Source organism: Lotus japonicus, chromosome 3 (assembly GCF_012489685.1).
Source record: "Lotus japonicus ecotype B-129 chromosome 3, LjGifu_v1.2".
In the NCBI taxonomy this organism is placed as follows: domain Eukaryota; kingdom Viridiplantae; phylum Streptophyta; class Magnoliopsida; order Fabales; family Fabaceae; genus Lotus; species Lotus japonicus.
The window spans coordinates 68079906-68094855 of NC_080043.1; the positions used below are offsets into that span (position 1 = coordinate 68079906).

Consider the following 14950-nt stretch of genomic DNA (forward strand, 5'->3'; position numbering starts at 1 on the left):
TTCTAACAGTAGCATGAATCTTGCAGTCCTGAAATTTTAAAAATAAACAAACTAAGAAATTTATGAATGCATTCAAAAAAATACATTAAAACTGATTGATTCAAAAAAACACTAAACTATACCTTGTCATCCATCAGTATCATATCCATTGAAAAGGGTAGCTTTGAGCCATATAGGCTCGGACTTAGCCATAGATGATTGACCTTCGCAACAATTGTCGAGGTTTCTTTGGAGGCATCTATCTTGGCCAGATCGTCGATTCTTGAAGCCATTAGAAAAAAGGTTAATTTGAAATATGCAAGGAATGATGGAAGATGCTGGGAATGATGGAGGAGAAATGTCACATGAGGAGGTATATATAGTCTGAAAGTAGGGTTCACTATTTGAATTTTTTCCCAATAATTGATCAGTAATAATGCAGCGGTCAACAATTTTCCTTATATACATTTAATTCCATTCACACAAACCAGTAATAAATGCTTTTAGAATATGTTATAATTTATGTCAATTTCGAATTTTTTTTCCATGATAGTGCTAAATCAATCAATATTCGGCCTTGATTTACTCTAATTAACCTTTCTTCATTGGCATTTGTTGAATAGTCATAATCAATAAAATTGATTTGGAAAATTATAATTAATAAAAAAACAGACTAATTTCGTTTGCTTCTGTATACATTAATTATGTTCCTAACATTCAGCGAAATAATTACGTTCCATAACCAATCTGATTTATTATATTTAATGCTTGACTTTTATTTCATTTAAAATATATAGTATTTTAATTGAAATAAATGTATTCATAGGCAGATTAGAATGGTTGTTTGTACGGCTTGACTTTTCATTCATTACACGTGTTCCTCAAATTAAGTCAATATTATTAAGATGATTAAAACTTTCAGCCATTGTAAATTGTCAAAGCACGGCTGTATGTTCCTTTTTAAAAAAATTAATATCAGGGTTGTTACAATATTCAAACAGGAATTATTCTATGGGTTTGTTTTTAATTATTTGATTATAACTGTCTTAATTCTCCAATATTTACCTACAGATTTGAATAAAAAAACATAATAGAATTTTTCATGGAATATTCTTTTTCACATTAGGTGCATGGATTATAGCTTGGAGAGGCCATTTAATCGGTGACAATTTAATAGGTGACAAATTAGAGGGACATTGATTTGTATAATTAATGTGTGAAAGTCTCTCTGGTTGTGACACTTGTCAGCCAGAGAGAGGGGTGAGAGGAAAATCATTCTGAAAATGCCACGTGTTTAATTCTTTTGGATAAAGATTCTCTTTTATAAAGTATATAGATATAAGGATTGAAATTGTGCAACTGCAATATAGAATGTAATGAGAATAAAAGCACCAAAAGTTAAGAGTAAAAAGTGAACTAAAATTAAGTAATTGAAAATAAGAGAACTAAAATCCCTCAAAAGTAAAAATAAGTGAACCAAAAATGCATTTAACCATAAGTTTTATATTAATTTTTGTGAATAAACATATGATCAATCACTCCTTGGTGCAATCTGTGGGTTTAAAAGTGACAATTTTCTTCTGGAGGTCGTAGCCAATTAAGAAGTTCTGCTGCGCCAAGTTCCCAAAGGTAGCACCAATATCAGATGCAGTAAAAGCCAAGCAATTAATTCCATCACTAACTTCAACAAAAGTATTTAGAGAATTCAGCTGAAGATCTGCACCTTTAAAATGTGCAGTGACTTTCACAAACTCCAATTGTTTCAATGTAGCTTTGTAGCAAAGGCTTAACACTTTGTTAGGATCTTGAACACGCTCCAATTTAACCGCATCCGCCACAGCCGATTCCAACCGAGAATAATCATCGGGCGGAAGAAGGGTCAGCACCGTGCCTGTGTCAATTATGATATTGCCCTCATCGCCGCCCGAAGAGGAGTTTCCAAACTCTACTCTCTTGTCACCCACACTAAATGCTTCCAAATTAAAGTAGTAAAATATTTTGTCACTACCAGGAACTATGGGAACATTGACAGACCCATTACCTGAAATCACAACATCATCTCCAAAATTGAGTTTGCTTGAGACGTTCGAGTTTGAAAAAATCGGTACCAAACAATAAGAGAAGCCATGAATTGAAGAGCCCAATTGAGATATAAGGGACACAGGCCCAACTCCAATTCCAACTACACCAGAGGTTTCCTTCTCAAACCCTGCATTGTTATGCCCACATCCTATCACTGTTCTTGGAAATGAGATAAGAGAGCCATTGGTGGAGTCCAAAGTTAGAGTATCCACACCGATATCTCCTTTTGTGTATGTCCCATCAGCATATGTAATATTATATTCACACGTAGTTTTTTCACAATAGGTATCACTGAAAGACTTACATAACTCAGAAGCGCAAGGAATGCTTGTGTATGTTGTGGATTTTGAAGGATCAAATATTGGTGATGTGGTTTGATTGTAACATTTTTCACAAGGGTTGCACTGCAACCAAACAACTTCACTTCCCGTATCGAAATCGCCAAAGACCTTAACCAGTGGCGTGCCAATGGAATAACTCATGATGTATTCGCCAACGCTATCTGGGCTTACAGATGATTCAGGTATGTTTATAGGGGCGTAATTAGCCTTATTGAAACGTTTGGCCGCACGGCCGATGGAGCGTCGCATGGAATTTGCCACCTTTTGGAATTGAGATTCTGAGGGACGATGCAATGGCGATTTCAAAGAGTCACGGTGGACGAGTTCGACGCTAAATCCATTGTTTAGAGAATGAGCGTGAGAGGTGATACAATAAAGGCAGAGCAAAAGGGTAAGAACTGAACAAGGTGTCATTGTTGCTACTTGCTACCATGATACGCGCAGGTTCTTGGTTTTTTTATAAGGAGTGAAAGTGTCGGCAGAATTGTGTAGAATGAGATTGTAAAACAAAAATGGGAAAAACATAATAGGCTGAAAATTTGTGATTGCTAAATATTTTATTTCAACATATATAAAAAATATATGTTAAAACAAAACATTGAACAATCACATATGTAAGCGTTTTGATTTGATTTGCACGAGGTATACTCTTGATTATTTGGTTACAGGAGGAAAAGAGGTGTACTCTTGATCTGAGATTATATTTGAAGCAGAACAATTATTTACAAAATCAATTATCTTTGAATGTTTGGCATATTAAATATTTTTGGCTATTATCTAGAATTTAATTTTTGGGATTGAACGTTACACACACAAAAAAAAAAAGAATGAAAAGAATTCGAAGATTTGTTCAAATATGAGTAAAGAAAAATATTTTTATTTCATTCTAAAAAACAATCCTACAGTTTCTAAAATTTATCTTTACACCATTATATGAAAATAAAGATTTGTTCTCTCAAACTTAATTATAAAAAAAAGTTAATTATAAGAAACTTCAGTTAACTAAAAAAAATTGTCAACACGTTTACTAAATTTTAAAAAATAATTGAAGTATATATGGCCATATGTAATTTACCTTGGTTATTGGGCTTTGTATAAGCACTTAAGCACATAACATTTTAAGTTGTATTTGTGGACGTTGTGATGATTCTTTATGATGGATATGCTAACATGTATAATCATTACAATAAATATATATATATATATATATATATATATATATATTTTGTAAGGGACGACTACCTGAGTAAGGAGTATGCCATTGTGATAGACTGTTTTGTAAGACTGCTCTTCCGTGGAAGTTGTCCGACCATTTTTTATTTATAAAATAATTAATTCTAAGATATATTATAAATACTTTTTATATATTTAATTTAAAAATACTCGACCTTAACCTCAGTCCCCTTTGGTGGCCACCGCACCGCCCTGTGCGCGGCGGCAACCCTTCGTTCCTTGCCTTCGTTTTATGCTTTCCCCTTTCTTCTCCTTCTCTCCTCCACCTTCCAAAGATATGGTGATGTAAGACCCTGAATTAAATAACTAGATTATTGATTTATTTTCGATGTATTAATTAATTGAGTATTTATATTATATTATTTTTATGTTATTTTCTTACTCGATCCCTTGTGAGTCATGAAAACTATTTATATGATAATTAGGTTTAGTTTATGACTATGGATGATACTGTAGTCAGCTTAAGTGATAACACGAGCCATATTCGCACCCGACTAAGGTCGAGAGTGTCCGAAAAAGACTATATCCGCTCCTAGAGCATTGTTTAAGCGAATTTTAGAATTTAAGGAAGAATAAGAACCTCTAGGTATTTTTCCCATGACCAGTGTTTTGATACGAAACTTTGGACTGTACGCTTGTTAGGTTTTGCTTCCTGGAAGTCCTTCGAAGCTAGACTTTAACTTCTCGGAGACTTTAATTAAGATCCTGAATGAAGAGTTTTCCTATTCGGAGCTTCTAACAAAGTTTACATCCGCGAAGCCTCATTCCTTTCGACGTTTATGATCTTTTTCCTGAAAGGAGTTTCTTCATCTGACGTCAACTGCAAAAAGTAGTTTTTTTGGCGTAAATCGATCCATACTGCGTTTGAATCCTTCTTCATTTAAATGACCTCAAAATTGAGTTTCGACATTCTGTCGCCGAATACCCAATTTTTATCAGCAGATGAAAGTACCAAACGACCGGACCCGCGAAATATTTCTTTTTCCTTTTTTCCCTTCTCCTATAAAAGGAGAAAAGAAAAATATCTTGCCATTTGGAGAGGGAAAGGCCGCGAGCCTAGAGAGAGAGAGGAGGAGAGAACTTCGCCGATTCTTGCCCGATCGTCCCGATTTCAGTTGCGTTGGATAGGCACAGAGGTAACCTTCATAACTCTTGCATCTGTTTCTTCTTTCTGATGTCTTTTACCATGTCTTTCTGTGCTCAAAGTTTGGAGCTAAATGTCAAAATATCTGATAGCTTCAATTTTTCTTTTCAATTACCTTCCCTACTAACCCAACATGCTATAATCACTATCGGTATGTTCGGATTTTCTCTGAGTCGCCGTAGATCTGAAAAACTGTCCAAAAACCCGTTTTCTCTGTGAGTTTACTTTTTGAGTCAAAAAGTCTTGATCTTGCCTAGTGCCTTTGATTAGTTGTTGCTAAATGTCTTGTTTATCGTTATTCAAAATCTGTTTCGAAAAATATCGACTTAGAGTTTTTGGGCAATTTTATTGGACCAAAAAAATATACTATTCTAGTTTTAGCTCCCGTAATTGTTCTGAGTGTTTCCCTACCCTAGATATCACCTAAGAATACCTAGGAATTTAATTAGATCGAAGAAAAAGTTCGGGAAACCCTATTTTGGATAGTGGCCGAGACTTGTATGTGTTAGGACTGGGAGAAAAATAATTTATGGGCAAGCATGGCCTGAGCTATAGCGTAACTCTTTCAGTTGTCGAAATTTTGGCTTTGGTTTCGTGTTATTCCGGGTTCTGTAGCTCGAGTTATGCGCATTTTAGCGAACAAAGGTTATGTTGTCCATTCGTGCCTAATTGTCGAATTCTGAAGCTTCAAAAGCTTCTTTTCGTGTTTTGATTAGTGTTAGTAGTTTATATGGTTTCGTGGTGACTAAGCAATGATATATTACTTAAGGTTTGGAACGAGTTGAGCCGAGGGGAGAAATTTTGCAGCAAGCGGTGAGGTTTCACGACAGAGGAGGACGCTCTAGGGAACTGTTGAGTTCGGGAACTTGATTTTGGATCGGATTGCGATGTCGAGCTTGGATGGAGAAATAAAAGGTAAGGGTAACTCAGTTTTAGAAGCGTCTTTGAGTCTTGCATGTTTAAATCGCATTGCTTGCGTTTGAGATAAATGTGTTTAATTTGATTGACAATTGATTGAAATATTGACATGCTTGCAATGTTGTATGCTCAATGAACTTTGAAGAATCTGGCTGGTTTAAATTGCTTTACTTGTTGCGTATGCAGCATGAATTATTAAGTACGTTCGATGAGACCTATGCATGTTTGATAATATGAATAACATATGATTGTTCTGACTTGATTACTGAGCTGAAATTGTTGATTGAGTGACTACTGAGATTGCTGATGTGTTGATGACTGACTGTGGCATATAGGGGTGGAACTAAAGTGGCGATGCGGTGGTTATGTCCCACGTGATCGTCCCATCTTTCGAGATGTCCCTAAGTGGCAATGAGGTGGTTATGTCCCACGTGATTGTCCCGTCTTTCGAGGCGTTATAAAATGGCGATGAGGTGGTTATACCCCACGGGATCGTCCCATCTTTCGAGATGTCCTAAAGAGGCAATGAGGTGGTTGTGTCCCATGTGATTGTCTCATCCGTTGTGGCATTAAGTGGCAATGAGGTGGTTATGTCCCACGTGATTGTCCCGTCTTGTGAGACGTTATTGATCGATCCATTTTGGTAGCAACATATAGTCGCATCATAGGGCACTAACAATTGATTCTGTTGTTATCTGATTTCATTATATGTTGTTAATTATGTTGATACTTGATTTAATCCTATGCTGCTGATTATGTTGATATTTGATTTAATTCCATGTTGCTGATTATGTTGATATTTGATTTAACTCCATGTTGCTGATTATGTTGATATTTGATTTAATTTCATGTTGTTGATTATGTTGATACTTGATTTAATTCTAGATTGCTGATTCTATGTGTTGATATCTATCTGGATTGGATGGTATTGTTAGCTTGTCTATTGGAATGTTTTGAATTACCCGAAGTGGCAATGAGGTGGTTGTGTCCCACGTGATTGTCCCGTCTTTCGAGGCGTTATAAAGTGGCGATGAGGTGGTTATGTCCCACAGGATCGTCCCATCTTTCGAGATGTCCTAAAGTGGCAATGAGGTCGTTATGTCCTGCGCGATTGTCCCGTCCATTGTGGGCTAAAAGACAATGAGGTGGTTGTGTCCCACGTGATTGTCCCGTCTTACGAGACGTTATTGATTGACCCATATTGTTGGTTTTATTGATATCTGATTTGATTCTATATTGTTGAGGTTATTTTCATCTGATTTGATGTTATATTGTTGAGGTTATTGATATCTGATTTGATGTTATATTGTTGAGGTTATTGTTATCTGATTTAAATATATGTTATTATGTTGCTGATATCTGATTAAGTCTATGTTGTTGATATCTGATTTGATTTTATGTTGTTGGATATATGTCGTCATCTATCTGGAATTAAGTTGCTAGCTTATGTGCCATGTCATGCACTTAAACTTGAATAGCATGCTTTTCTCTTTTATATGTAGTAATTTCATGGAGTTAACCCTTTCTGCTTGCTACTTGTTGTTTGGGCGCTTAACGCTATTAGGCGATGGAGAATCTTCGATGGAGTTTAACCTTTGTGCGAGTGGGAACTGTGGAAGACTCGAAGAATAGATTCAGGTGTAGGGCTAGAGCCTTCGGATAGAGAGCTTACTATTATTGGTTAAAGCTTGCATAATGTTTTTAGGAAGTTATATTTGAGGTTTTCGGGTAGGTTCCGATACGTTGCTTTCCTGCATTTCCCTGATGTGGAAATCGTAGGGAGTATGTCAGATTGGTGGTGTCTTGCATAATGGATTCTTTGTTGAATCTTATTTCTTGTTAGGTTTTGTAGGTTGTGTGTTTTCGTTTTAGCCTCGAGTACTTGCCTGGTTCAAGGCTTGATGTAAATCTATTGTAGTTGGGAGTATGCATGACATGTTTTGGAAATACTTTGAAAATGAGAAAAAATATATTAGCTTTTATGAATCCAATTTGGAAATCATTTCATATTTACTTTATTAGATTACTATGGTGACTCCCGAAAGTCGGGGCGTTACAGGTGACCTGTTTCGCGCGGTGCTTGGAGTCCCGGTTGCTTTCTTTAGCTTTCAATAAGCGACGATGACCACCCTTATCGTTCTCTCTCACGACGACAACATTCTGGGTCGTGCTTCTCCCATCCGACGATCCCCTTGTTTTTATCTCCAGATCTGAGAGGTTCCTCTTCCCCTGCTTTCATCGTCCAAATCTGTTGTCGGGGAAAAGGCTCTTGTGCTTGACGTCTCTGCTCCTTCGTGCTCTTCGCCGCCTCCGGATGCTACCTCGTGTGAGGGAGAGAGTGAGAGAGCATTCTGTCAAAGAGTATCCATGCTCTGGTTTTTTCAGCTGTCCGAATGGGTTGTTCTGAAAGGTTCCACTCTCGCTGTTATGAGGCTCGTGTTAAGTCCCCTACTGTCTCTTCCTAGAAGGCTAATCTCTTTCTCGCCGCCAATTTGTTATGAGACACGATTTTTGTGTCACTGTGAAAAAGAGCACACATGTGTTTGCAATACAAGGATAAATCTCTTAATTTATTTTATTATTCACAGCCTTTGGGTTGCTCTAAAATGGTTAGGATGAATAGGCTGGTGCTTTGCTATGTTTTGGGCGCTCTTGTTCGAGACTTTTGGTGTGTGATGGGTTGTCCTTGGCGGTTCTGGGATGTAGGTATGTTGGTTGGGCTGGTTGGCGTTGGCTCTGAGTGCGCTGAATCAGAGTTTGCAGGAGGTTCTTGATAACCTGGAAATATTGTTTAGTTTTGCTGCCGCCTTTGGTCGATGTCTTGCGCTAATTTGTATGAGGATCTGTTTTTGTTGGGTTTGCGAGGCTTCCTCTCGTAACGTCCCCGACGGATGCCTTCTCTTGTTGGTCGGTTAATGCTTGATTTAGAGGTTAGGCCCTTATGGTTGTGGCTCAGGGTTAGTTTGTTGCCTTGTAATGTTTAATGAGATAAACTCGTTTTTAGATTTGCTTTGTGGCATTTGAGAGACTTTTGGCACATTGTTATGTGTTGTTTGTACAATTGATCATTATCTATCAATCAATATTTCTATTTTCAAAAAAAAAATTAATTTTAAAATATTTTTATTTACTCATATCTTAAAAATATTATAGGAAATGTTAATATTTAATATAGAAATGTTAATATATCTTATAAATATGTTTACCACAGTAAATATAAAAAAAAATATAAATTTAATTATTTTATATTTTATCTAGAGAAATTTAAGAGATTTTAGAAATATTTAGAATATTTATATGTGACAGTATATTTATTATTTGGTTAGGGGATAATTTAAATCTATTTACTATTTATATTTATATTTATATTAACTAATTTTGAGTTAAAGGAATGTTTCGTTACGCATTGTTTGGTTGGAGGAGAACGGATGGAGGAATTTTTATAATCTGATTTTGTTTGGTTCAAACTTTAGGAGGGGAGCAAAATCTCTCCAACCTCAATTTTTTGTTCCCCCAAAAGTTGGGGACTTAGGAGGGGAAATAAATTTCAGATAAAATTAACCCTGCACAAATCTAAAAATTCCAACTTTTTATCCTAGGGCTTCCCTTCTTTATTTCACTTCTTTTATTTCCTTCCTTCTTTATACCAACCGTCGGGCCGCCTCTCTGGTCTCTCTCTCCGCTGCCACCCCCTTCTCATTGGCGATGCCCCCCCTCATCCATAACCCAGCTGCAACCCTTTCTTCGTCACCAATTGAATCAATCAGGTATGTGTTAGTAGGGATGTTCGCGGTTTGGATTGGTTCGGTTTTGAGGGAAAACTTCATCTGATCCAATCACTTCGGTTTTGTTACTACATCATCAAATCGGTTTTTTTTCTTTCTGTAAATCCGAACCAATCCTATCCAATTTTAATCGGATTGTATTGGATTTCGTTTTTTCAAAGACATTGTTACTATATGAACAAATTAAAGTTAATTTGAATCATATAACATCAAATTACAAGCCTAAATAATTTGAGTTTTGAATAAAAAACTAAAAAAGTAAATATAATCACCAAAAGTCTCCAAAATATTACCACATTATTTAGGGAAAAACGTTAAAACCGTCCCCGAACTTTCAGCGAAGTTTGATATCCACCCCTCGCCGGAGAATCTTCCTATGCCCACCCTCAGACTTTACTTTTTTGTTTGGAATCAGACCTTGCCGGTAAATTTCTTCGGCCGCCGTTGCCAGATGTCCGATTTGGCATACGTGTGCCTGCCACGTCATTTAATGAATGACGTGGTTTTAAAAAAAAACAAATTAAAATTAATTTTTTTTAATTGATTTACAAATTAAATCCCCCCAAATTGTAACTAATTAACTTGGTATACCCTAACTAAACATCAACTCCCATAAAACCCCCTTCCATCATCTTCCTCGACCCAAATCATAAAGGGAATTAGGGTTCATCCCCTTCCATCTGGTTCTTATTCGATTTCTTCTTCTCCCTCCATCTTCTTGTTCGATTTCTTCTTCTCCCATCATCTTCTGGTCCGATTTGTTGAATCTGCAACCATGAGAAGGTCGTGTTCATCTGGGTCGTGTGCTTCTTCTGGTACTTACTCCATGCCTCCTGGAGGAATTTGTGCGTGTGGGGAGCTCATTGTGCACCTGACATCTCATACTCCTGAGAATCCAGGAAGACATTTCTGGAGATGCAGGAATTTCAAGGTAAAATCTCTCTACCTCATTTCTATCAAATTTCATGTGTTTCCATTTCTTGAAACCCATCCCTTTTTTACAGACAGCAAGGGACTGTGGATTTTTCTTGTGGGATGATGATCTTGGGCAAGGTTCAGCAAGACAATGAGGTATTGATGCGTTGAAGGCTGAATTGGAGGATACGAAGAAGAAAATGAAAGAATTGAAGACCAAATTTGAGGATACAAGTAGGAAATTTGAGGAAAGCAAGAAGAAGGTCAGCAAGCTTGAAAGGAAGCTTGATTGTGAGATCATGAATAAGAATCTGGCCTTTGCCACCATTGTGTTTGTTGTGTTAGCTTGGGTAGTTAGTTTTTGCTTCATGTATGGTAAAATGTAGGGAAAATGTAACCTGAAGACCAACAACATCAACCTTCATAATTTAATGTCAAAGTGGTCCATTCATCCACACATTCAAAATAAAGAAAGGCCTTAAACAAAACATAAGTGCTTTTCTGGACCATACTACATCAAAACACAACATAAAACAAAGCAACCCATGTGTTGTCTATCAAAATGTGCACCCATGTGCTGTCAAAAGTAATCCAAACAAACCAAAAGCTGTCCACTTGTTCTTTATCCTAACATTATCTTACTACTATCAATAATTTCATTAGAACCAATATCACTATCATTCAGCTACATTAAATCCTCCTTCTTCGATTTGCAGCTGCTTGAGACCTTCCATTTCCAGTAGCTTGAGACCTTCCATTTCCAGCAGCTTGAGACCCTCCATTAGCAGCAGCAACCTGAGACCTTCCATTTGATTCCAACCTTGCATTTCCAGCATTTTGAGATCCTCCATTAGCAGCAGCAACTCTAGACCTTGCATTTCCAGCAACTTGAGCCCCTCCATTAGCAGCAGCACCTCCAGAACATCCATTTCCAGCAAGTTGAGAGCCTCCATTAGCAGCATCAGCAACTTGAGATCCAGATCCTCCATTACCATCAACTTGGATCTGAAATTGACAAATCATATGGATATTGGTCAGTTTTTTTGTATGATGAAGAAATTACCTAATTTATGTTTAAGTTGACTTACAGGTAGTGTTTCATTGACCTGAGATGATTGAGACCTTCCATTTACAGTAGCTATGTCATGACCTTCATTAGCAGCAACATCTTGAGATCCTCCATTACCAGCAGGAACTTGGATCTGATATTGACAAATGAAAAGGATATTCATGAATAAGAAACTTGAGGTATGTATATTCAATCAGCAACTTCAGATTGTGTTAAAGTGTAGGTCTAATGTGACTTACAGGTTGTGTTTCATTGATGACCTGAGAAGCTTGGGTTTGTTGTTCCTGAGTTGTTTGTCCTGCAGCATTGGAAGGCCCTGCTTTAGGATCTTGACTCTCTACTGGGTTTGGGCATCTTCTCATGTTATGGCCATGCTGACCACATCTGCTACATCTTCTCAGGATCTTGACTCTCTACTGGGTCCCTTCTTCTTTGCTTCTTTGGCCTTCCAGGCCCTCTCTTCTGGATAGGAGGAAGGATCTCTGGATCATTAGTAGGCTCCCACAGTTTTTGCCCATTGATTGGACTGATTTCTTGTCCATAAGTTGCCAGATATGCTGCTCTCTTATAGTATGGATTCACAAAATCATGAGGTCTGAGGCATTTGTATGTGATGGCTGAAACAACATGTCTATGCCTACCAAATCCCACATATTGCAGGTGCATGAATACCTGCTCAGGTCCACAACAAATCTTTCACCTGAAACATTAAGTAGAGCATTAGGAACCAGTGTGAAACATTAAGTAGAGCATTAGGAACCCCAACAAATTCATACCTGCAACAATATGTTTAGTTTCATACAAGTACTCTGAAGATTGAGTTGGGAACCAGTGTGCACTCTTTTCAATATCCCAGTCCAACCTTTTCATTGGCTTAGGCATTACCTCCCCTGTGTACTTCTGAAACTTTTCTCTCAATGTTGCAAACCTGCCCATTAGATATGTCTTGATCCAGTCCATCATTGTCAAAATTGGCTCGTCCCTTGCCAAAATAATTGTTGCATTGAAAGACTATGACAAGTTGTTCATCAGCACATCACACTTTGGGAAGAATGTGAAGTCATGCTTACACCAAGACCTGGAAGGTATTGCCACCCACCACTCCCATGCTGCTTGATTTTGTGTCCTCAGCTCCAACATCTTCTCTTCCCACAACTGGCGATATGTTGCCTTTGCTGCTGCCATCATAAGGTTTCTAATCACAACACCACCTCCAAACTTCTTCTTAAAATTGGCATAAAGATGCCTCAAGCAGAACCTGTGCTCAAACCCTTCCAAGCAGCTCAGCAGACCCTGCAAGAAACTACACATTGAGGATTTATTCTTCAACAAATAAGTATTGAAAGACTAGTAAGAATACTATACCCTTTGTTGATCAGATATGAAGATCCATCTTTTATCTGGACCACTGTCAAGGAGCAATAGATCAAGAAACCAATGCCAACTCTCCTTGCATTCTGACTCCACTACAGCAAAAGCAAGTGGGAAATATTGATCATTAGGATCTCTTGCAACAACACATAAGAGAATCCCCCCAAATTGTGTCTTTAAATGACACCCATCCAATCCTATGAAAGGTCTGCAACCCTCAATAAAGCCCCTCTTACAACCTTTTAGGCACATGTAGAATCTACCAAACCTAGGTTGTATAGATCCAGTAGGGTTCTCTAAGTGCATTTTGCAAGTATTGCCAGCAGAAACCCTTCTCAATTCTGCACTAAATCTGTAGTCAGCTTCACATCATGGTAATGGAATTGGGGCTCCTCCACAAATTGCCCTTCGTGATGAATAATGGTGTTGAAAGCTATATCCTACATTAAGCAACAAAATATACACGAATTACATTTTAATTGCAACAATGCATGCTAAAACAAAAATAGAATTGAACCTACAAGTGTAGAATTGAACGACAGAAACCCTAGTCATGACTATCTTCACAAAACAAAAATAGAAGGGTTCTATCACATAGAAAGGAACAGAAATAGAATACAAGTGTCATATGAAATTCGTTGCAACAACATAGAACAGAATGAACCTACAAATAGAATGGGAACAGAAATAGAAGTGTCATATGAACATCGAATCAAAAAAAGCCCCAAAATAGGTTTAAGGTTCTGTCACATAAACATTCGAAAACAATAACCCTAGCCATGGAATCTACCCGTGAACATCGAATCAAAAGAAGCCCCAAAAATGAATCAAACGAAAGAGATAGATGGAGAAGATTAACGCAAAGCAAAGGGTAACATACCTCGACGTCGTCGTCGTCGATTGCTCAGTCACCGTTATCGCCTTATGCTCAGTCATCGTCGTCGCCTCTGAAAATCTTCGTCGCCGCCTTCGAGTGAGAGAGATGAAGTGTTCGAGTGGTTGGGGAAGAAGGGATGAGTTTTAGATAGGGTGAATGATTAGGGATGAGAGTGGACTAGGTTTTAGTTTTTAGGGTTAATTATATGTTTTTTAGTTAAAGTTAATAAGTTATAATTTGGGGGGTTTAATTTGTAAATCAATTAAAAAAAATTAATTTTAATTTGTTTTTTTTTAAAACCACGTCATTCATTAAATGACGTGGCAGGCACACGTATGCCAAATCGAACATCTGGCAACGGCGGCCGGAGAAATTTACCGGCAAGGGCTGATTCCAAACAAAAAAGTAAAGTCTGAGGGTGGGCATAGGAAGATTCTCCGGCGAGGGGTGGATATCAAACTTCGCTCAAAGTTCGGGGACGGTTTTAACATTTTTCCCCATTATTTATTCTGGCTCATTACCTCTAAAATAAGAATGAGAAAAAAGTTTAATCCTACATATAGGATGACATATTTTCAAATATATGTTCAATTTTATGCATACTTTTCAAATTATTACTTGAAACTCTATTTACCCAGATATATCTTCATAAATAAGTAACGAGGCGATGATAAGTGCTCTTTTTACGTATATCTTGATATCTTTTTAAGCACTTATCTGACCTATATGCTTACTTTATTCATCATTTTATCCCCCAACGTAGTTAATTTGGTAAATACATAATTTTAGCTTATAAATAGTGTAAATGTTATTTATTTCATGTGTTTAACTTGGATTTTTGATACATTGAAGAAATTGATGAAGAGTCCAAGTTTGAAGTGAAAAATGACATTTTTAGAGAGAAAGAGTGCTGAGCACTGTTAAGGATGCTGAGCACCCAAGGAAGCTGAAGAAACCAGTTTCCTGAGGAAAGAAGAGTGTTGAGCGGCTATACAGGGGCGCTGAGCGCCTAGAGGCGGTGGAGAAGTCTTCACATTGAAGAAAAGAGGGCGCTGAGCGCCTAGAAAGGGGCGCTGAGCGCCATTTTGACAGCACTACACCTATAAAAGGCCAGAAATCAGATTTTGAAATATCTCTCCATTTCCTCTTCGAATTTCTTCCATTTTTGCAGCGAAACAGAGCTAGGGAGTTGGGCTTCATGGAGGAGAGGTCCCTGGATCTAGGATTGACAGATTG

At 37.4% G+C, this 14950-nt stretch overlaps 2 protein-coding genes across 2 annotated transcripts; both read right to left on the reverse strand.

Moving 5' to 3' along the window:
* Positions 1–1514: 1514 nt before the first annotated feature.
* LOC130744573 (aspartic proteinase CDR1-like) lies at positions 1515–2816 on the reverse strand. The gene has a single exon (XM_057596747.1). The coding sequence runs from the start codon at positions 2814–2816 to the stop codon at positions 1515–1517; it is 1302 nt and encodes a 433-aa protein (XP_057452730.1).
* An 8271-nt stretch (positions 2817–11087) lies between these two features.
* Positions 11088–11828, reverse strand: LOC130744574 (uncharacterized). The gene is made up of 3 exons (XM_057596748.1): positions 11706–11828; positions 11486–11599; positions 11088–11402 (listed from the first exon to the last, which is right to left on the reverse strand). Exons 1-3 carry the CDS (start codon positions 11826–11828, stop codon positions 11088–11090), a joined length of 552 nt encoding a protein of 183 aa, XP_057452731.1.
* Between the last annotated feature and the right edge of the window lie 3122 nt (positions 11829–14950).

Bases quoted from the DNA above. Each gene is read 5' to 3' on its own strand.
- LOC130744573 (XM_057596747.1), bottom strand. From the start codon at position 2,816: ATGACACCTTGTTCAGTTCTTACCCTTTTGCTCTGCCTTTATTGTATC.
- LOC130744574 (XM_057596748.1), bottom strand. From the start codon at position 11,828: ATGAGAAGATGCCCAAACCCAGTAGAGAGTCAAGATCCTAAAGCAGGG. The intron at 11,600-11,705 runs GTAAGTCACATT...TGTCAATATCAG, and splicing joins TCATCAATGAAACACAACCT to ATCCAAGTTCCTGCTGGTAA. The intron at 11,403-11,485 runs GTAAGTCAACTT...TGTCAATTTCAG, and splicing joins AGGTCAATGAAACACTACCT to ATCCAAGTTGATGGTAATGG.